At 39.4% G+C, this 21528-nt stretch overlaps 1 protein-coding gene across 1 annotated transcript in view; it reads left to right on the forward strand.

Annotated features, from left to right (window-relative positions):
* F13A1 (coagulation factor XIII A chain) overlaps positions 1-21528 on the forward strand; it is a 156383-nt gene that overhangs the window by 49977 nt on the left and 84878 nt on the right. Inside the window, exons 4-5 of the mRNA XM_046640491.1 lie at positions 1528-1779; positions 19041-19159. Of these exons, the coding sequence (XP_046496447.1) occupies positions 1528-1779; positions 19041-19159 (371 nt within the window). The remainder of the gene's footprint in view (positions 1-1527; positions 1780-19040; positions 19160-21528) is intronic.

Consider the following 21528-nt stretch of genomic DNA (forward strand, 5'->3'; position numbering starts at 1 on the left):
GCGGAAAACCATTTTTAAGGCTTTATTGGATTTATAATGATGTTCATTCTGAGTGATGATTAACTGAAATTCCTAACACATAGTAAAGCACTGGGTTCTAACCTTTCTCCTGGGCCCGCACTGTGTGAATTATTATTTTCATTAAGATTAAGCATCTCACAGAATTACACAGAGGAAACTTAAGCACCCACCTCCTTAGAATGCTTCCTCCCGGGCAATATGCCTGCCAAAGAATCCTTGAAAGACCTCAGTAATTGGAGAAGCCAAAATGAAGCACCACGTTCATCTGTTTTAATGTAGAATCCTCTACATGTTTATATAAAAGAATTAAAGTGAATGTTTTGCTCTTAAAGTTTCCTCTGCTTACAATCAAAATAATTTGCAGACTTATGAGTCTGATTTGTATTTTTCTTCAAGTCAAGAAGACTCAAATGTCTAGTACATTTTAGAAAAGTTTGTAAATGAAAGACGTGCTCCAGTTTAAAATATCTATGCATTTGATGATCCTGTAAACTAAACTGTAAACTAAAAAGTTAAAGAATGCTGGGAGGTTGACTGTCTATATTCAGTGAAGACTGATTTTTCAGGAACCCACTGGTAAAATTTAGTTTTATGGTTAACACCATGAAATAGGTATTTGGTCCTAACTGACATCAATAAAGAGAAATAAGATTTTCCCTGAGGTGGCTTGTACATAAAATGTGATGAACCTGGAAATGTGGTAAAATGCCCTGCTGTTTAATCTTCTATTGAAATAACAGCTAAAAACTTGTTATGCGTGAGAAATTATGGGCAAAGCATCTTACATGTATTATTTTCTTTCATCCTTAAGTACTGTTATTATCCTCATTCACTGATGAAGAAAAAGAGAAGGGAATAGGTATTTACAAAGGTCAAGCAATTTGCCAGAGACTGCAAGGATAAGAAAGTAGTTGAGCCAAGAGTCAAACCTAGATTATCTGGAGCCTGAATTCTTGCCCATGACGTAAGCCTGAATCACTAACGACACTGTCAATAAACACATGCTTCAGTTGAATAAGAAAATGGTTACATTAGACAACCCATAAATATAATCCTACTAGAGGTTATATAACAAATAATAAAACTGTATTCAAAATACACAAGAAACATTTGTTTTATGTCCCTAAAAAAGCAATTCTAACTTTTTAGTGGTCAGAATTTCAAGGAATGATAACTCCACAGAACCCTATAAGCTCTGTTTTTGTTTTCGCATCCACAATTAGTATTTCTACATCTTATTTGAATTCATTAATTAAGCAACCAATAAAAATCCCTGTAAGTATTGTTACTTTTTTACCTAGACATTGACAAATCTGAGCCTCAAAGAAGTTAAGAAAATCAACTACCATCATACAGCTATTGGTAGCAGAAATGAAATTCAAACCCAAATCTTATGATTTTAAGTTTAATGAATTATTTTCCACCTTGAGGTATAAGGTGACAGAATGAGAACAAAAATGGTTTGTCAGATCTACTCTACACGGTATTTCTTCTTTCTTCTCATAGGTCGCTACCCTCAGGAGAACAAGGGAACCTACATCCCGGTTCCTGTTGTCTCGGAGCTGCAAAGTGGCAAGTGGGGGGCCAAAGTTGTCATGAGGGAGCGCACGTCTGTCCGGCTGTCCATCCAGTCCTCTCCGGAGTGCATTGTGGGGAAATTCCGCATGTATGTTGCTATCTGGACCCCCTATGGAGTAATCCGTACCAGCCGAAACCCAGAAACGGACACATACATTCTTTTCAATCCTTGGTGTGAAGGTAAGGTACAGGCATTTATTTTTCTCAAAAGACAAGAATAGTTCATATATTTCCAATACATCTCTTTTTGGAAGGATAGCAGCCTTATTCTAGAAGACATGTCCCTTTCCTACATACATTGTTTTCCATGATTAAAAGAGAAAGATACGAAATTTGTCTTCAATGTGTGTGAAGACAAAACCTGTGTATGTGAAGTTAATGCTCCTCTACATTTATTTCAGGAAATAACTGAAGATCGCCTAAAGTTGCACAATTAGTTAATTGTGGGGCTATATGTTGGTGGTATTGCCTCTATCTATGCTATTGCTGTGTAAACAAATAGGCTTATTAAACTTGACTTTCAAAACTATTAGGATCCATAATCTGACTTCAGAAAAATAGAATAAAGTTGCAGCTGTCCATAGTGGAACTAAGGCCCCTGTCTCTCTAATTCAAGAACAGAAAGCCTAAATGGCTAAAGGACCCCGTACATTTGTTTGTGTCTATAGTGGGTGCAAATTTCATAAACCATAACTCTGGATGTGCAAACATGTAGCCTTATTTTAATGTAACAGAACTTAATCTCTACTACCATTTTGAGTCTTCCTTTTTGTCTGCTGCAGAAGTTTAATCTGGTTACATTCAAATAAACTCAGTCAAGTCCAAAGATTTCTCCATCAATTCAATTCAAGAACTCAGTCACACACAGTATTTTCTCCCCATGCCCATCCCAGCCCTTCCATGTCTTCCCTCTGCTTCCATACTTGGTGTGGGACTGATTTTAAGTTCCAGGGGCAAATGCAAATGTTGCAGCAGCACTGATGGGAGAGGGTCTATTTTTAGATCTTAAGAAGTAAGGTAATGAAACGTATAAAGGCTGACACGGCGCAGGAGATTTCTCACCTCATCTCACTCCATATACTTGCTCTCCAATATCTTCCCAAATGAGTCTACATTATTGCTGATTCTGAATGGCCCTTGTTTGTGAGAGTTGTGTTTGAATCAGGGTTGATCTGAATATATATAGATAATAAGTGAACAACAATGTTTTCTACTTATATATAACATAAATTTGGATCCCACTGACATTTTCTTTGAATTATCTGTTCCAATGGTGTTGGCAGATGGCACTGAGGTAATCCTATACTCCCCACTCACCACCCCCAACATCTTGTTCCCAATAATCCTATTGATGAGACAGATGTTCCAGGTTGATGGTAGCAGGAGATGTTGACTGAGCCACGGGCAGTTCAAAGGTGCTTCTAGTAATTCTGTCAACCAGATATAAGGCATTCTGCAACTGACTGGGTGGGGTGCTCTTTACAGAGATGGAAAACACTGAGCGGAGCAAAGAGGTAGAGACAAACTAAGATTTTGAAAATGTTAAGTTGGAGATAACGGTAGATACTCAAGCAGAAATGACAAGTAGGTATCCCAATATGTGAATCTAGAGACAAGAATCAGAGATAGAAACTTGGCAGATACCTGCATGTAGGGAGAAAATATAGACAAAGAAGGAAAGAAGATACAGTATCCAGCCCTAAAGAACACCAGCATTTAGGGGTCTGATAGAGAGGAGCTCAACAAAGTAGACTGAGATGGATGAGTAAGTAAGAGGTGACCTATTGTAAGAAAATTGTGTTTTTAAAATCCATACTTATAAAAAAATAAACTGGGAGCTTGTTATTGACTCTTTGCATTACAAAAGAAAATCATACGACTTCATATAACTATCCAGCATCCTAAGGTTTTTAAAGAACCATATGGTTTACTCACTTTGGCTTGTTTGCAGCTTTTCTGGATTACATCATCTGTGTAAAATGGGGTACATGTCTACATGCATTCCAACCTATGTGGCCACTCTTACAGAGGTGAAGAGGGTTAGCCATGTTGCCTGACTAAATCAGCGGATTTACAGGAGGACAATTCAGGAGGTGGCTAGTCTAATAAACTGGCTAGCTTATCAGTGCCTTGGTCTTCCGTTGTATTCGTGGTGAACAACTTCCGGTATTTCTGTTCAGAAAGAGCTGCCTAGATCTACAAATAACATGGCCCCGGTGCTAGATGCTGCATTACAGAAAAGGAGCAGAGGGACCTACGCTGGGTATCACCGGTTGCAGGAAGGTGAGAATAAAACCAGAGAGATCAGTTTGGAAGCTGTGGCCCAGGACAAAGATGATGATGGACTGGACTGTGATGGTAGCAGTGGAGATGAGGAGGTGGGGATGGATTGGAGATCTGCTTTGGATTTAGAACAGAAATTGCAAGGAGATTGAACATGGGAGGTGAAGAAGAAGGAGGAGCCATGAATAACTCTAGATGTCTGGTTTAACCAGCTGGATTCATGGTTGTGCCATTTTCAGAGCTGGGAAGACTAAGGGAAGTGGAGAGGGAGATCTAGGGGTGAAACTAAGAGTCACATTTAGAAATGTTAATGTTAAATGTGAGATATCCAAGTGAAAATGTCAAGGAGGCACTTGAATAAGTGAATCTCGAGCCCAAAGGAGATGGCTGAGCTAGAGATGTAAATATGGGCACCATCAGGAACTAGAGGAGCAGTTTAGAGAAAGAACAAAAATAAATTCAGTATCATTAACAATTAGAGTCTAGACAAAGGAGAAGGAGACTGAGAAGGAGCAGCCAGTGGAGTAAAAGGAAATCAGAAGAGCATGGTGCTACAAAGCCAGATAATTAGTTGATTCAAGAAGACAGCAGTTAGCTCTTTGGAATGCAGCTGATGGGTTGAATAGGCTAAGGAAAGAGAGTGGTCACACATTGAGGAAACACGGAAGTCACTGGGGAGCTGGAAAGGTGCAGACAGAAGCCAGAGAGATGGGCACAAGCTACAGAGTAACAGGACATGAGAAAGTGGAGATAGCAGCTATTGCCATCTCCTTCAAGAAGACTTTCTGCAAAACTGAGATGGTGATATGAAGGTCAAAGGATAATTTTTTAAACACAGGATAGAGTTGGAATGATTTTATGGTGTTGGAGATGAACCAGAAGAAAGAGAGTTTACTGCCCAGAGAGAGAGTGGTGGTTCACAACCTTGGCTGCACACTGGAATCACCTGGAGAGCTTAACTACTGATGCTGCGGTCTCCCCACCCACATGTTCTGACTGGTCTGGAGTGCAGCCTGGGCTTTAGGGTTTTTAAAAAGCTCTACCAGTGATTCTTGAAGCCAAGGTTGAGAAGCACCAACTTAAGGAATGAAATCCTTGAGTGGGTGGGATCCAGGGAACAGGTGAAGGGCCTTTGATAGGTAAGGTAATCCATCCTCCACAGTGACAGGGGTGTAGTACAAGATGGTGAAGGTGCAGGTTTTCTAGGTTCAATGGAATCTAGAATCGGTGGAAGGTAAGGTTGTTCTGATTTTGTGATTCTCTTTTACTAAGTGAAGTGTAAAGCAAAGTCACCTGTTGAGAGCAAGAAGCAAGGAGGGAGTGTTGGAGGCTTGATAGAGAAGACATGAGAAGTGGGAAGTGGGAAGCAGGCTTGTTACAGGAATGTGGCAGGTGGGTCCGCCCCACTCCCCAGGACACAGGGGAAACTGCCACAATCTCTAATTCCTTGGGCTGTGGAAGTCCAAACATTTCTGCAAATTTCTTGTGGATATCCTTATGGTCATGTCTGCCTCTCAGAATCCTATTTCTCCCAGTGCTGACACCTGTGCTGCCTCAAACATCAGAAACACACACAAAACATCTGTGAATGTCCAGCCAGTAATTGTAATGTGGTGGAGAGGGTGAGAGGAGGAAAGGTTGACTCTGGTTCTCAAACTTGGAGCACATCAGAAGCACTTGGAGGGCTTGTCAGAACAGATTTCTGTGCAGCACCTCCAGGTTGAGTAGATCTGGATGGGGCCCGAGAATGTGCATTTCCAGCCAGTTCCCAGGGGATGCTGACGCTGCTGGTCTGGGACCACACTTAGAGCAACAGTGATTTATATAATAATTACAAAACATAGGAGAGTATGTTTACTCTTCTTAAAATCTCACTGACTCCTCCCTAAACCTAATCCCAGCCTCTCTCCACCTTAGTGCCTCTTCTCTCCCCTTTGTTCTTCCTTGTTCTCCAAACTCTTCTCTCCTATCCTCTCTTAGGAGCAAATTCTCTAGTCTCTCATGCAGAGCAGTTCGGCAAGCTTTTTTATTTTATTTGAAAGGCTCCTCCAACAATCAGACTTTTGGGGACTGCAAACTTTCCAAGACCATTCCCTCCAGAAAAATTCTGGTGCCAGCTTTTAAGACAATATCTTTTTACATTCTTATAGTAATACTCGCTGAGCTCTTCCAGGGGATGTTTATAAAATGGGGAAAAAAGATCGTCTCTTCATTTCACTGTGTGGTATTCCCAGCCTAGAAGCCAAGGCATAACCCAAAAAGGGGATCTGTATCGCAAAGCCACATGCAACCACATGCACCACAGCCTGACAGTCACCCAGCCTTGTGCTTTCTTTTGCTAATTCACAGTAAGGAACTCAGAGATATGGTCTTACAGTTGGAAAATAGGTAAAAAGAAAGGAATGGAGCCATTGGAAAAAAAAAAAAGTGGACATCAGAAGTTGTCAAAAGAGAGCAAGGTGAGCAAGATGCTGAAAGCACTGCACACTCGACGTCCAAGGTGGCTTAGGACACTGGGTTGAAAATCATACGGGCACATACAGTACTTATTGATGAAAGAATGTTCAGCTGTGTTCCTGGGGGCCCTCCAGCTTGCTTTGCATTCATAGGCAATTTATCCTCCTTAATCACTAAATCATTAACGGGGATCAATAACAATACCACGCCAGTGAGGGCAGGGGTGGATGCAGGGAGAATTATTGATTAGCTTTTTAATTTGAGCGCTAACTGGGCTTCAGATCCGTTCCATGGGGGAGCCCTTCTCCAGGGGGTTGGAGAAAAGACTGCACCCAAAAAGGTAGCAGGAGTGAGTTGGAAATTTAAGTGAATTCATCTTTTTTTTCTGACTGCTTAGGAACTCTGGATTCTTGACTGTATTTCACTATTTAAATTCAGAATATTCCAGATTGGTAGTCTAGCCTCAGTGCCGGATAGTATGTTCTGAAAGATTTAGATGTCCCATTCCTGTGCTTCATACCCTGTCTGGGGCAATATTTGATTGTTATGTTTGGTTGAGCATCAGTCAATCTCATGGGGTCTCTCTTCTCTTGATAACCTGTTTCCCCCTCATCCCCATCTCTGAGCTTCCCCGACCTTGTACCCTAGCACCTAGTACAGGGCCTGGTACGTACTTAGTTTTTAGTAACATTTGCTGCATTGATTTAATAATTCAAGTAAATACTTTTTAGTTTGAGTGCACCTATCATCACAGATCAGTTGTAAATGTAATCTCACACCTTACAATTTTGAAAAAAGTCAAAAACATATACACTGTGTGTGGGAGTGTGTTTGTGGGCACGTGTGTGTAGATTTTTCTCTCTTAGCATCTGACAACAAATTAGCTTCTGGTATTTGTAACTTTTTATTCAATGTGATTTTTGCATTTTCTTTTAAACAAAAAAAATCAATTAAATTTACTGTAAAGAAATCAATACATTTCCTATACTGAAAGCTTTTAATAGACAGTAAATAAATATGACCAGTTTGTATTTTATTATGAAACTCATCCTTATACTATTTGCTTTGTAATTATACATGATCTTTTAGACCCTTCAGTACAGAATGGAGTAATGCCTCAGGCCTGGTATTGCCGGGGTTACAATGACCAACACCCCTTTCTCCTGGAGACCCTTGAGCTCAGAACAGAATTTATACCCTCAGGCTAGAGCCATTCATCCATCAACCCACAAATTGACAGTATGTCTCCCCCCTGCCCATGACCACGTAATTACCCATGGTAGTAAAACGATATTATTTCTTCATTCACAAATATTAAGGGTCATTGCTGAATTAGGCACTGGGAATATGGCAGTGGAAAAGACAGATAATCTTTGCCATCATAGAGCTTCTAGCAAAGGTTTCACAAATGAGCTACTCATAAACACAAATCAGAGTTGTAAAAAGTACTAAAATAAGTCCAGGCCCAACAAGAGCATATAACGAGAACACCCGGCCTGGCTGGGAAGTGGGAGAGACGGAGCGCCTTGTCTCTGCTTTCTCTGGCCCCTAGAAGAGTGGTGCACACAATAACAATCAGAGGGTCGGTTAATTGAATTTTTATGGAGTTTTAATAAAGCTTATGTGAAAATTTTAAGCCCTTATTTATTCAAACCTTCTATTTAATAAAATAGCATATATTACTCTTGCAAGTATCTGAATCATTAGAGACTCATTTATCCTTTTTCTACCAAGTATTATTCGGTGTGGCATTGCAATCAGAAGGGAGCCCAGAGAACTCACAGTCAACATTCTTGTCAATGGCATAAATAACCCCACAATCAAGGTCCAAAGCTGTTTTATGAGACGTTTCTAGAAGGAGCAGGGTTGGAAGGGACTAACCCAGAATCACATTCACCTGTCAATTCATGTGGTTTATCATTTCTTATGCGTGTAATGTTTCATCTTCTTCAAAGAATGCCCAACGCCAGTCTCTCCCCACATGGTGTGTTTTGGAAATCAGCATCCTTCTCCCATTCAGCCTAGCACGGTGCCAGGCACAGAGTGAATGCCCAAAGAACGTTTGCTGAATTGATTGATAATCGCCACCCCTAGAGACAGGGGGAGCATTATTAGCCTCGTATTTCAAGAGACAAAAAACAGACTCTGTGGTCTTGCATAAATTTCCCAAGGTCATATAGAAAATGAGGAAACAAGCTGGGGCTAAAACTTGGACATCCTGATTCAGTCAGGGTAAGCTCTTTTACTTTTCAAACCAGAACCATTGGTATCCTGTCTTGTGTAATAAGAGAAAGAAGAAGTAGATGCCAGCCGGGAAGCTTCTATGATGTTCTAATCAACATCGGAAAATCCTGCTGTTAAAAATAAATAAATAAATACAAATAAAACCAGGTTGATAGCTATAAGATCAAAGGAAAGTTTTCTTTGCAAAATAAAAAAAAAAATTAAGCATGCCAACAAGGGCACAAGCTCCCTTTGAGATGTGTGCTAAGTAAAGAATCTCTGACATTTTCTTTGTAGAATTGCTTTATGAATAATAGTCTGTCTTCTGAAGCTATTTAAGCACACTAAAAAGTCCTTAACCAGCAAAACTGGCAAAATAGCACAAATCAAATAAACTTTCTGAGCTGGTCTGAGCTGAAATGTCTTGTGACATGTTTGCAAGGAACGTAAATGGACCCAATTGTTGAGGGACCACTTGCGTATGTTTCATGGATTCATTCCATTCCAGAGCTAAAAGGTACAAAGTCAGGCCTCTGGAGTGGCTATATGAAACCATTTTAGGAAGACAGTGGGTTTGGACCCTTCCAGGAAAAAAAAAAGCAGATTAAGCAGATTCTGCTTTTGGAAACACTATGCTTCAGTGTTTCACTACTCTCATAGATAGGGAATTATTCCTAATATGCCTACAGCACACACAGCCTGCCGGACTTCACCACTCCTTCTGAGTTACTTTGAGATGGGAAACATCATGATGACACCAATCTGGAGTCACATCTGCTGTGCAGATGAAGCCCCTCCCCCAAAAAGCGATCACACTCACTCAGCATCTATCTCCCCTCCTTCTTTAGTGATGCTCAGCTTTTATATAAAGGGGAGGCAGGTAAAAATTACTCTGAATCCCCTCACTCAAAATCCTTCCCTTCACTAAAATGGTGACACATTTTGCCCTTTAGAAGGGGCCAGGAAGCAGAACAAAACCAAACTCTGATTTAAGCTCTGAGGCAGTCTCCTTGCAGTTACCTTGTATGATCACATTCCTGGCACTGTGGTTTTCTCTGATCCCTGAGTTCACTTTGCTAGGCTTGACTTTAATGACTTTGGAAAGGGGACTTGCTTTAACTTTAAAATAGCATGTAAATAAGCAAAAGGAAATTTGCAGCCCGGGCGGTGATGAATTGCCCTCCTTCTCCCAAAGAGGTTATACGGATACTAAAATCAATAGGCTCAGCATTCATTTTTACATGCTTGTTATAAATTCTCGCTTTCTCTGGGTGGGGAGGCAAGTGGTAGTTTCTGAGGGTGTCTGAAATCAGCCCTGTCAGTGAGTCCCAAAATTTCCCAGCCCACGATTTTCTTTTTTGCCTACCCCACTGTTCCCACCAGACGAACAGTGAAATAAGTGAGATCATTCTTCTTTACTCCTTGCCTCGTGTTAGGATCCCTGGACAGGTGGTTATTTACAAGGCACGTTGAAGGTCTGCTCTGCTGCAGAGCTGCTGGGTAAAGGAGATGGAGGTACTCTGCCACATTCGCCAATGATGCCACGGGGAATCTGTTTTCGTCTTGAGTTTTATTGTGGTGGGTGTGTGAGCCAGTGGTCACTTAGGACCCAGAAGTTGTGAATAGGTCCATGGTGCTGGCACTCCCACTCTGTGAGCTATGTCGACCTAGCTTCCCCTGTCAGCTCTCGTGTATTTGAGAAGCACAGCTCCCAATCTCCACACTTATACACAAGCACACACACGCGTGTGTGCACACACATACACCTGCATTCTAACAGTTCAAGTTGCTGGGTTTCTAGAACAGTGAGTTATTTGTCGGTTTGTTTTTCCTTTCAGTAGTATTTTCCACTTCACTAAGTGGAGAACCAATTTTGTCCCCCTGGATCTAATGAAACCTCGCTCCGCCTCTGAAACTAAGCAAAAATTAAAAAACAAACAAAACACCACCAGAAAACCAACAACAGAAATCTCCAGAGGCAAATGATTATGTTTGCCTATTTTTGTTAACCTATCAAACATAGGGAGTTTTTTGGAGTTTCCATGGTGATGTAAATTTTTTTTCTACCCTGGCTTTGGACAACTATATTTTAAAGTGACAGATCTGAATAAAAACAGGGAAAAGAAAGCGCTGCTTTCTACCCGCAATCTTCTTTTAAAATCATAAATAAATTTAAAATTAAAATCAAGGTTTTCCATTTGACTTCCTTGCTTGTTGTGGATTCATGATCATGCCCGCCCGTTTTGAGGTAAGATTTAATTCAGGAAAAGGGTGGCCTAGTCCTGAGCTACAGAACTCCTCCCTATCCATAGCTTGCCATCTAAATTTATAACTTCCCATCAATAGGAACTCGAAGCCCAAAAGTAAATCCTTCATTTTCTTGCACTTCTCTCTCACACTCCATGCCCCAGACATGCACCCCCATCTCTCATTCTTGCGGTCGCCATTTATGATGCCATGTTCCCAGGGACTCTGTGGGTACTGGGATGCAGCGACTGGATCCCTTGGACTCAAGAGTCACCATCTACCAGGGACACAAATCTTGGCTTCGCCTCTTAATAGCACTGTGAACTTTGGAAAGTTACTTTACTTCTCTCTTCCTCAGCTTCCCGTCTGTAAAATGAGAATTATATAAGACCTTCCTCTTAGGGAACTTATGAGTTCTAGTGAGTTCATTTGTTTCTGTGCCACACTTAGAAAGCTCCTGGCACATAGTAAGTACTAAACACATGCTTTTTTGATAAAGAATTAAATCCTAGAAAAATCTTCATATAGCAGGGGATGTTACCACAGCAGCCACAGGCCACTGTGGGAACAAGTCTTACTCCAGCCTGTGCTGGGGAGAAAAGGGCACAGAGAGACTGCAAAAGGAGAAAAAGTTATGACTGTATTTCAAAAGGACATTTGATAATTTTAAAAAGCACGACCATATTGCTCTTGAAGAAAAAAACACAAAAGTTGAACTTAACCTCTTATTAAATAAGTTGTTTCACTTAAATGCAACTGTATTAAAAATAACTTTTTCCTGATGATGAAAATCTCATTACAGAAATAAAAGAACTCAGAGAGCTACAAATCAGAGATAATTAACGTTTTGGTGTATTTCCACCATTTAATGTATTGTTGAATAGTTTGAATTTTTGTGACAATTAATTGAATGCATTGTTCTTTTCAAATATACACACATGTACTCATAGAAAAAATAAATTCATGCAGCATGCCTCCCAGCGCATTCATCCCACCGGGAGATGGCTGGTCGTCCCTCTTTTTGATCTTTAGATTTATCAATAGGATCAGGTTTTATCAGTTTCATCCACCCATTGTGAAATTCCCCATTAACCTTTTAACAAATGATTTTAGCCTAGATCCATTATTTCACTAAGGATTGCAAAAGGGTGATATTCTAATCTACCGTTCCTTCTGCATTTATTAGCATCAATTATTTTGTTGCCTTGAGGTAGTATTCATATAAGAAAGCCTACACACATGTCTCTTTCCTTAGTTCTAAGTTTTCAGAATAATGAGATGGTTCCCAGCACCCTACAAAGGTGACCAATGAATTTTTAAATCACTATGAATTTACGATTATTGAAATATTTCATTGTTCTAATGCTTTGCAGTGACTATTATTTTTGATGTTTGAATTGCCCTATTTGGCCAGTGAGAGCCCCTTCAAGTTGGCTTCTGATTCCTTTATCATGATTCCTAGAATCTTTAATAGACTCCTTGTTTTCTGGTAGGAAGAAGTATTTCAGGCTAGCCTTGTACCTCCTGACCCAGATCTGTAATGAGTCATTTCTCTTAAGGAGCCCAGTACCTTTTAGTGGGAAGAAGGGAGGGGAAGGAATAGTACTTAGAGACCATATCCAGGCTCAAAGGCACACTTCCCTACTACACTCATCGTTTTTTTCTGGTTCTTTCCTGGTTCTCTTTTTTTAAATTATGAATTATTACTGATATTTTCCATTTAAATTTTTTTATAAAATTCTTTTGTCATATTTTTATTCTAATGGAGTTGAGTTTGTGATTATTACAGTATGCTCTGATTGAAACATTTAACAGCATTGCAAGGACTAGCAGAAATAGGAAAATTTCTTATGCAAACCTCCAAATTTCTATTCATAAGTCATAAAAGCATAAGCACAACCAGACACGAGGAGATAGCTAGCCTCTCCCTTCATATACATTCTTTGTATATATTCTTTTTTGTTTTCTTGTTGTATCTTTCCAAAAGAGAGATATTCAACAGTAGTTAGAATAGCCATCTCCCAACACTTAAAATAATCATACCCCCAGTGGTGAACCCAGTAAACAGGAGTAGCCTAGAATTCAGCTGAGTAAGCCACTTTGGAGCCTTACGTCGGGAGGTTTTCCAATTTCAGAGTGCTGTGTCTTCAACTTGTATCATTTTAGTGGAAAAACATAATTTAATTTTGGTGAAACAAGATTCATCTCTCAACAGGATTAGTAACTGCATTTACTGAATTTCACATTCTTCTTTTGTGAACTGTGAAAAAAAATGAGCAGTAGCTGGAAGATCGATGAGACTCCAGCCCAAGCTGCGGAGGGAATGGTGACATACCAGGACAAAAATACACCTGTATTTCAATTTACAAAGCTAGCCGCAGTGTTGAAGCTGCAACTTAATTACACATCAACCACACCACAACCTTTTCAAATGGCAAAAATACAAGAAAGTCAAGTGTTATAAAAATATTTCAGAAAAAGTGCATTGTCTAAGAAAAGCACTAAAAAATATCTCGCTAGAGGGAGGTCAGCTTGGGAAAGTTAAACATTTTTATTTTATCCAAACTATACTCAAAAATAGCTTTATGAGACTGATTTCCGGCTAAAAACACCGAAGAGTCTATTAGTCCAGAAACAAACACCTCAACTGACATGAGTGGATAGGAAAGAAACAAAGAGGCTGCCCACCGCCAAGTCTGTCCTCGTTGAGACTTCTGCAGTCTTACTGCGCCAATGTGTATCCTTTCACGGCAGAATGTGGTAATCCTGGAATTAATTATTGCTAAAGTAGTTTTCAAATGAAAAAAAAAAGAAAAAAAAAAACAGATTAAACTTGACACAATTCGACCAAACAGGTGTCAATTCACAGTTTCAAGATTCTTTTGCAAAATACCTACATTTACGCAAGAGGCTCCAGGCAGAATTTTCAGACAAAAATTCCTCTAATTTATCTTGACATGCTAGAAGTGAATAAATTACACTACCTAAAGAATTATTTAACACATTTTATTTATTCAATAATTTTTTCTTTTTCCGAGTCAGAAAGAGAAAAAGAAAAGAGCACGCACGTAAGATTGAGAGGAAGCGCGTGCGCACAGAGAACTTAGAGAAACGGGTGGGGCTAAGGAGGGTCGGCTGGCAGGTGAACCTCCCAGTGTGATGCTCTCCAAGGATAAGAGTCAGTCTTCCTACAGCCATTTAACAAAGATTTTAAAGAAAAACTCCATTTTGTAGTCATACCCTTCAACGCTCTCATTCTTGTTCAACATCAGTCCAGCCGTCAGTGTGCGGCGGCAGGAGATACAAAACCAGGTTCTGGCAGCTGCAGCGTTGCATAGCCTACCGTGCCAGGAAGTATTAAAAAAAATGAAGAAATACCCTTTCAGATAAAAATAAAATGTAATAAAAATTGAGGAAAAAATAAACACTAAATCTAAAATGATTTGCAAAGGAATATTATGTAGCAAGTGGCCTCAAGTTAGAACGCAAGACTTAAGTTTTTATTTTTTTAATTTTGATTATGCATTTTTTCTCTTATCCTGCAAATCTTGGTTTCTAACGTCATTAACATGATTGCTTATGTTATATTAGTTTCAAGGTAGCAATATCAATATTATCACTAACAATATGGTTACTAAAACAATTTTTTGTTTGTTTATTTTGCAGTTTTCTTGTCCTTTTGTTATATTCTACTGGGAATTTACAGTGGAATGTACAGTGAAATTACTCTATTTTAAAGTAACTGGTAATAATTCTCTGTGGCTAGGCCACTAACCTATTACACAGTCATATTCATTTGTTTCACGTTGGTTTTATTTATTTAGAAATCACTTTGTCTTTCATTTTTATTTAGCTTTGCTTTATAATTTTACAAAACATTTACGTGACTAAAGTCAAATTTACAAAACAAAGATACTTCAGAGAGAAAAATCTAACTTCCAACCCTCCCTACACCTCAGATAATAACTTTGTTGATTTTTGGCTTATCTCTTATATTTGAAAATATAAGCAAGTATGTGTGTGTCCATGAATGTGTATCTACCCATCTAGAGACTTCCCCCCTTTCTTAGATACAAGGCTGTAGACTGTCTACATTTTTGTGTACCTTGCTTTTCTCACCTAACATCATGTTCTGGATAGCCTTCCATACTAGTATATAGACATCTTCCCAACGCCTTTACACAGCTGCATACTACTCCATCAGAGGATGACCACACTTCACTCAAACAGTTGCCTGGTGACAGATATTTGGGTCATTGCCAGTGTTTTGCTTTTACACATACTGCTGTAGAGAATAGCCTTGTGTGTGTGGCATTTTAGGTGTTTGGGACAGGTCCCCAGAAGTGATTTTTCTAAGCCCGAGTGTAGATATAAATGCAATTTCCCAGATATTGCTAATTTCCTCTCCATTGGTGTATAACATTTTGCTTCACTACAAGCCGTAAAGGTATCTTTCTTTCTCCACAGTATTGCATCATAGTTTGCTGTCATATGTTTGCATTTTTGGCACTCTAAAAGAATGAGAAATGACATTTCAGTTGTAGCTTTAATTTTTCCCCTTTTATTTAAGCAAGTTAAGAATATCTTTACGTGTGTAAGAAAAACTTTAAATTTTAAATCACATATTTAATCTAATTTTTTTCTGTCAATGCCTAAAAGTAATTAATATATGGATCTCCTTCAAGATATGACAAGAACCTTTACAAACATTCATTTACCTTTCTACACCCAAACCCTACCACTTCCTATGCTGAAATTTTAGTTTCCTCTTGTTAACAGTGTTTTATATCACTCCTCAATACTTTTTTATAGGTAATTATAATGCTCTTGTATTTACATCTTTCTCATTTGTGCATCTCTGAATAACTTTTACAGAGAAGATATGCAAATAATCACATTTCTGAGTCCTTTCAGGTCCAAAAAATGCCTTTTCGTTGACTTTCATTTGAATGACAATTTTGCCGGGAATAGAATTCTAGGTTCAAAATTCCTTATCCTTTCGGATGTCCATGACATTACTCCTTTGCCTTTTAGCATCCAATAATACCTACTAAAATCTACTATCAAAAAGGAAAGTTTCGGTCTATGAAAATATGCTTTCAATCTGTTTGCATTCTTTTACAGATAATATTTTTTAACTTGACTGTGAAGTTTTTGCTTATTCTTTAACGTTTTGGTATTCAGACAGTTTACATCTAGGTGGGGGTCGCTTTTTCATTTATCATGTTTGACACTGTGATCTGTTTCAGTTTGACAGTGTAAGTCTTTCTTGAGCTCTGGGATTATTCTTCCTTTTATATCTTTGACCATTTTCTTCCTTCTATTTTTCTGTGTTCTCATATAAAATGCATTTTAGGCAGATGTTGCACTTTCTGGATGTCTTTCATGTCTGTAATCATACTTTCCTATCTTTACACACATATATATATATACACTTTTATTCCAGGAATTTCTCAAGTCATTTCAAGAAATCTGCAGTAATAATGGAAGTAGATGAATACATTAGTTATCTTTATCAAATTATCTCCAGATTTTTAAAATTAATTTTTACATAATTATACATATTTTATAAATGATTTTATGTTCCACATTTCAGTTTTCACTTGTTACCTTTGCAGTTCCAGTATCATTAAATATTTTTTCCAAAGTATATTTTAATGGCTATATACTATTCCATTTTGTGGACAAATAATTTATTTGGACATTTCAGATTTTTTTCCCCAGTTTTTTACTCTGGGATGATGAATTATGCTATGATGAACAAACTCTATACATACATTTTTGATGCATCGCTGCATTATTCCCCTGGGATAGATTGATCCATTTCTCTGGATCAAAGACCATGAATATTTTCAAGGCTATTGATACAGTTGCCAAGTTGCTTTTTAAAATATTGTAACAATTACAATCCCATCAGTAGATTGACAATTCATTACACGTTAACTGGTATCGAGTGTTATAAATTTAAATACATAAATAAATGTATATATAATGTATATTTTCTATTTTTTCCCTTTTAAACCTTAGCAGTTTATGAATTACTATTAGTTAAAATTGTTTTTATGTATTTATTTCCTGTTCACAGCCCAGGGCTATGTGCATGTAAATGATCAGTATCCTTTCACATGTGTGCTCACATTCTTTTCTTTTAAAATAAAAGTATTCTTTTGTGCTTTTCCTCAGAAATATTGACCGCACACTCAGTTGTCACTCCTTTACGTGTTATCTCTGGTTAGTCCCCTTTGGAAATGCAGCTATCATTTTAGTTGCGGGGTCATAGGCCTAAATAGAGACAGCTGGTGAAACTGTGGCATCCTGCCTCCGGGACCCCACAAGGGTGGCAGACTGAGACATCAAAGCTCACACCTGCAAGGGCTGAGGGCAGGCTATGTGCGGCACACCAGTTGTGTAACTCGGGATTCTTCTGGAAAGATAAAATGGCTTTGGATGAATAGCTGTTGATACATACAATAACGTGAATGAATCTCAAAATAATTGCCTGAGTGAAAGAAGCCAGACCTCCAAGAAAGCACATGCTCTATGAATCTTTTTATATAAAATTCCAGAAAATGCAAACAAATTTACAGTGACGGCGGAGTAATGGTTCCCTGGCAGGGCTGGGAGGTAGGAGAAAGGATCTGAGGGAGGAATTACAGCGGGGCACAAGGAAACTTTTGAGCTGATGGACATGTTTACTATTTTGATTGTGAAATTGTACACTCTAATGTGTGCCGTGTATTGGACATTAGTACATATGTGAATGTGTGTGTGCCTGTGTGTGTGTTTACGGTTGCATGAAACCAGGCAAATGGTAGGCAAGAGGCAGAGAATAGAAAGAGGAAGACACGAGAAAGTACTGGAAAGCTAGCAAGACCAGGGACTCTCCTAAGGTCTCAGTCAAAGCTATAACACAGCCCAGACTGGGGATCTAAGCTGTTTGGACTGAGCAGCGCTTTGCAAACCGTAACTGGTACACAAATCCCCTGGGGTCTTGCTAATGTGCAGACTCTGAGTTAGCGTGCCTGCAAAGGGGCCTGAGAGTCTGCATTTCTCAGAACCTCCCAGGTGGAGCTAATGCTGCTACTCTTTCTGCCATTCTTTGAGTAGCAACGGGCTACGGCATTTTTTCTCAACTTTGGTTGCATATCAGAATCACTGGAGAGCTTAAAATAAGTTAATTTAAAAATAAAAGACACACTGATGCCTGGATCTCACCTCCACCCCAGAGATTCTAATTTAATCAATCTACAGTTCAACCCAGGAATCAGGAGTTTTTAAATCTACCCAGAGGATTCTAATGTGCAGCCAAGGTTGATAACTCTACTCCAGAGAGAGTGATGGAAGTCCTGTCAGGGAATGAGGAGGAAAGAACGCTGAAAAGGTGAAAGGGATGGCAGGGACGACCTGGGCCACAGAAATGTGATGAACCATGTCCCCAGTCAGAACCAAAACTGACTCTGTTCCAAACACGCAAATTTATCGGAGTGTAATTTGTTCCTCTATGGTCCTGCCTGTGTTAAAGACGCTTTTGCGGCTCTCACACCTGGCCTGCAAATAAGTACCAGATTGATTACTAAGTAGACAGATGGGGAGTGTGGCCTTCCTGAGATTATAGCCACAGGGAAGAAAAGTCCTTGCAATGGAGGAGGCTGACCAGGGAGGCTCTTGGGCATGCACACGTACCGACACATCCACAAGGATTGTTCACTGAAGGCAGACAACCCCCAGCCTCCCTCCTCCTGTCAGTGATGGGCCACAAACCAGGCGCGACAGACGGTGCTGTGGTCTTCTCATACACCCCAGACTTGTTTTGAAAATCATTTTCCATTTGGCTAGTCTTCTGTTAACGTTAATAGGTTGGAAATTATTTCTTGATCTGTGTTACAGATTTGTATCTGCATCATAGAATTCTGATTCTGAAACTACTGATGCACCGGAATCCTAAAATGTTTAATGAGACATGTCAACTTAATTGTGCTGCTTGGAACTTAGAGAGCCAGAGTTTGTCAGCATTTTGCTGACAAATGTCATCATTTACAGACTGATCTTGGCTACTGATTAGGTTCACCACTGCAAAAATTACATATTGGGAAATGAGCTATCTTTAGTGAAACAAAAGACTTTTTTTTTCATTTGGTTGATTAAATTGCAGTTTAGGACCAAAACAAACTTGCAAGTATATGAAAATGATCTGGTTTGGTAATGGTGATGATGTTTAAATTCTGATGCAGAGGATGCTGTGTACCTGGATGATGCTAAAGAAAGAGAAGAGTATGTCCTGAATGACATTGGGGTTATTTTTTATGGAGACATCAGTGACATCAAGAGTAGAAGCTGGAGCTATGGTCAGGTGAGCCATTTAAAATTTGTCATTGTCAAGGACATTCTTACTTAATATCTTTGTCACATGTATCACTGCAGGGTGCCATATATCGGTATCAGACAAGCACAATTTCCTGCTTTTCAGGATCTGAGATTCCAAGACAGAGAGCCTAGGAGTAGAGACTTAGAAAGGCAACTGCATAATTTATCAGCTGACATCACATATCTTTGGTTCTTACAGTGTTACAGAGATCAGAGATTCTACGAATAACATGGCATTCTATGAGGAATGCTTTGGCATTTTAGCACGGTGAAATCTCATTAGCTCAGACATCGCTCTTCAACCTAGAATGGGGTGAGGTTTTCCTTTTTTATAAGGAAAGGTGTTTTGTTAATGATGCGAAGGATGCTGCAAGGTGTGTGCCCAACTCAAAGAAATAACTTTTTTGTATGCGTTAGTATAAGATACTGCTAATTAAAAAAGAACATTACCATTTTGTCAAAGGAGGGTCCAATGGGCTTTTACCTTGAGACATTCTATCAGCTGTAACCTCAAGCTATTGTCTGGATATAAAGTAGCAAATGGTATTTCATTTAAGATATTCAAAAGTTCTAACTATTTCTGTCCGGTATTTTTAACTATGAAGCAAATGAATGATATTTTACCCTATTTTCATAAATGAGTGCATGTCCTGTGACTCAGAAACAACTTTTCCTTAGCAACATGAGAGGAGGTGAATGTGCTTTGGCTGAGATGACTGAAATTGTGCACCATTCTTCTGGGTATCCAGCGGGGAGATTTCACAAAACCTGCACTCACCAGGTCCATCTTTCTTGGCTTCTGATGCCTTGTTTTGACTTCCATACAGGCTCTCCCTGCCTTCCTCACTGAGCTGCTTCAGCCTGACCACGGGGACCCGTGTCATCACTACCTCTTATCTTGTCCACTCGGCTTTGTGTCTCGCTCCTGCACCCTGACTCCTGAGAATCGCATGCCCAGCGCTCAGGCTTGCTCACCTGCATTTCTGATGTCCTGCCAAGCTAATGATCTTTGTGTCCTTCCCCTGTTTGGCTATCCCTGCCTGGCTCCCTACTTACAAGCCCTCTCCTTCCTGAGTGGCATTCAACCCTTGACTTTCACTATTGTCTGGTGCCCTTGCCTTGGCTCCTTGATTCCTAACCCTTAGGTGTGATTCCATTTATGTCCCCAGTGCCACAATATGTAGATAGCTAATAAGAAAAAACATCATCAAGGTGGGTATCAAGGAGGACTAGGAAAGGTTCCCAAGCATGATCAGGGTACTCATCAGCCAGCACACCTTCAGTAGACACCCTCGAGTACAGCTGCTGTGTGTCTCTACTGTCATCCAGAGTACATTAATTTGTGTCCTTCAGTCCAAATAACCAACCAAGCCACCACTTTGCAGTGATACAGGGAAATGACTAGTTCTATGACTATTTCTTGACCTCTCCACTTCACTGCTATCGTGTCCCACAGACGCAACTGAGAGATGCTGCTTAATAAGAACCAGGATAAGGAGTTCTTTCTATACCTGAAGAACTCGTGCAATTACCCATTACTGCATCTGTCACCTCAGTTTAGGGTACATGCAGAGTTGGTATTTTAATTGGATTTAATAAAGAATTACATGATAATTAGCCATGAAGATTGTGGTTTCTGTCACAAGTTCTTGGGAGGATAATATGCAAGTTTTGTGTTTTCAGGAAAATCTCCTGTACAGTGAGGTCCAGTATAGGGGAAATCTTTCCATTTTATTACTCTTTTGTCTTTATTCCTTTTTTAGAAAATGCTGGCATTGCAGGTGGCTAACAGTTCTTTCTAAGGAAATTGAACTGACATCCAGGCTGTTCCTTGATAATATAATCTGCTTTCCCCTGCCCTCTCTCTGACCCTGGAGTCCACCTTGTCTCAGAAGAGGGGAAAGCTTAGAAAGACGTTCGTTACACGAGGTCTCCTACTGTTTCTCATGTAAGCTCTATATGAAGTGCCTTCCTGTAATATACCTGAGAGGCATTTATTTTTGAGATGCACAAGGACTCATGTTACTTTTGAGGTCTCGAGACTTTGGCCTGACTTTGGTAAATCATTCATTCCTCTGCCTTGGGCCCTGGAGCCCATATGTCGGAGAGATCCTCTAAATTAACTTGTACAATTTTCTGAAGGACTTCGTGATCCTTGAATACATAAGTTCTCTAGTAGTTCTGTTTATATTTCTAGCTTGCTTTTAAGTTCTTTTTCATTTTACTGAAAAATAAAAGAGATGTCTCCTTCTTTCCACTTCAATATCTCACACTAAAGATGAGGGATTGCTATGTAGGAATACATAGCATTCTAAACATTAGGTGGTGGTTTCATCTTATTTTTCAGCAGAGAGT

This window comes from Equus quagga, chromosome 15, assembly GCF_021613505.1.
Source record: "Equus quagga isolate Etosha38 chromosome 15, UCLA_HA_Equagga_1.0, whole genome shotgun sequence".
In the NCBI taxonomy this organism is placed as follows: Eukaryota; Metazoa; Chordata; class Mammalia; order Perissodactyla; family Equidae; genus Equus; species Equus quagga.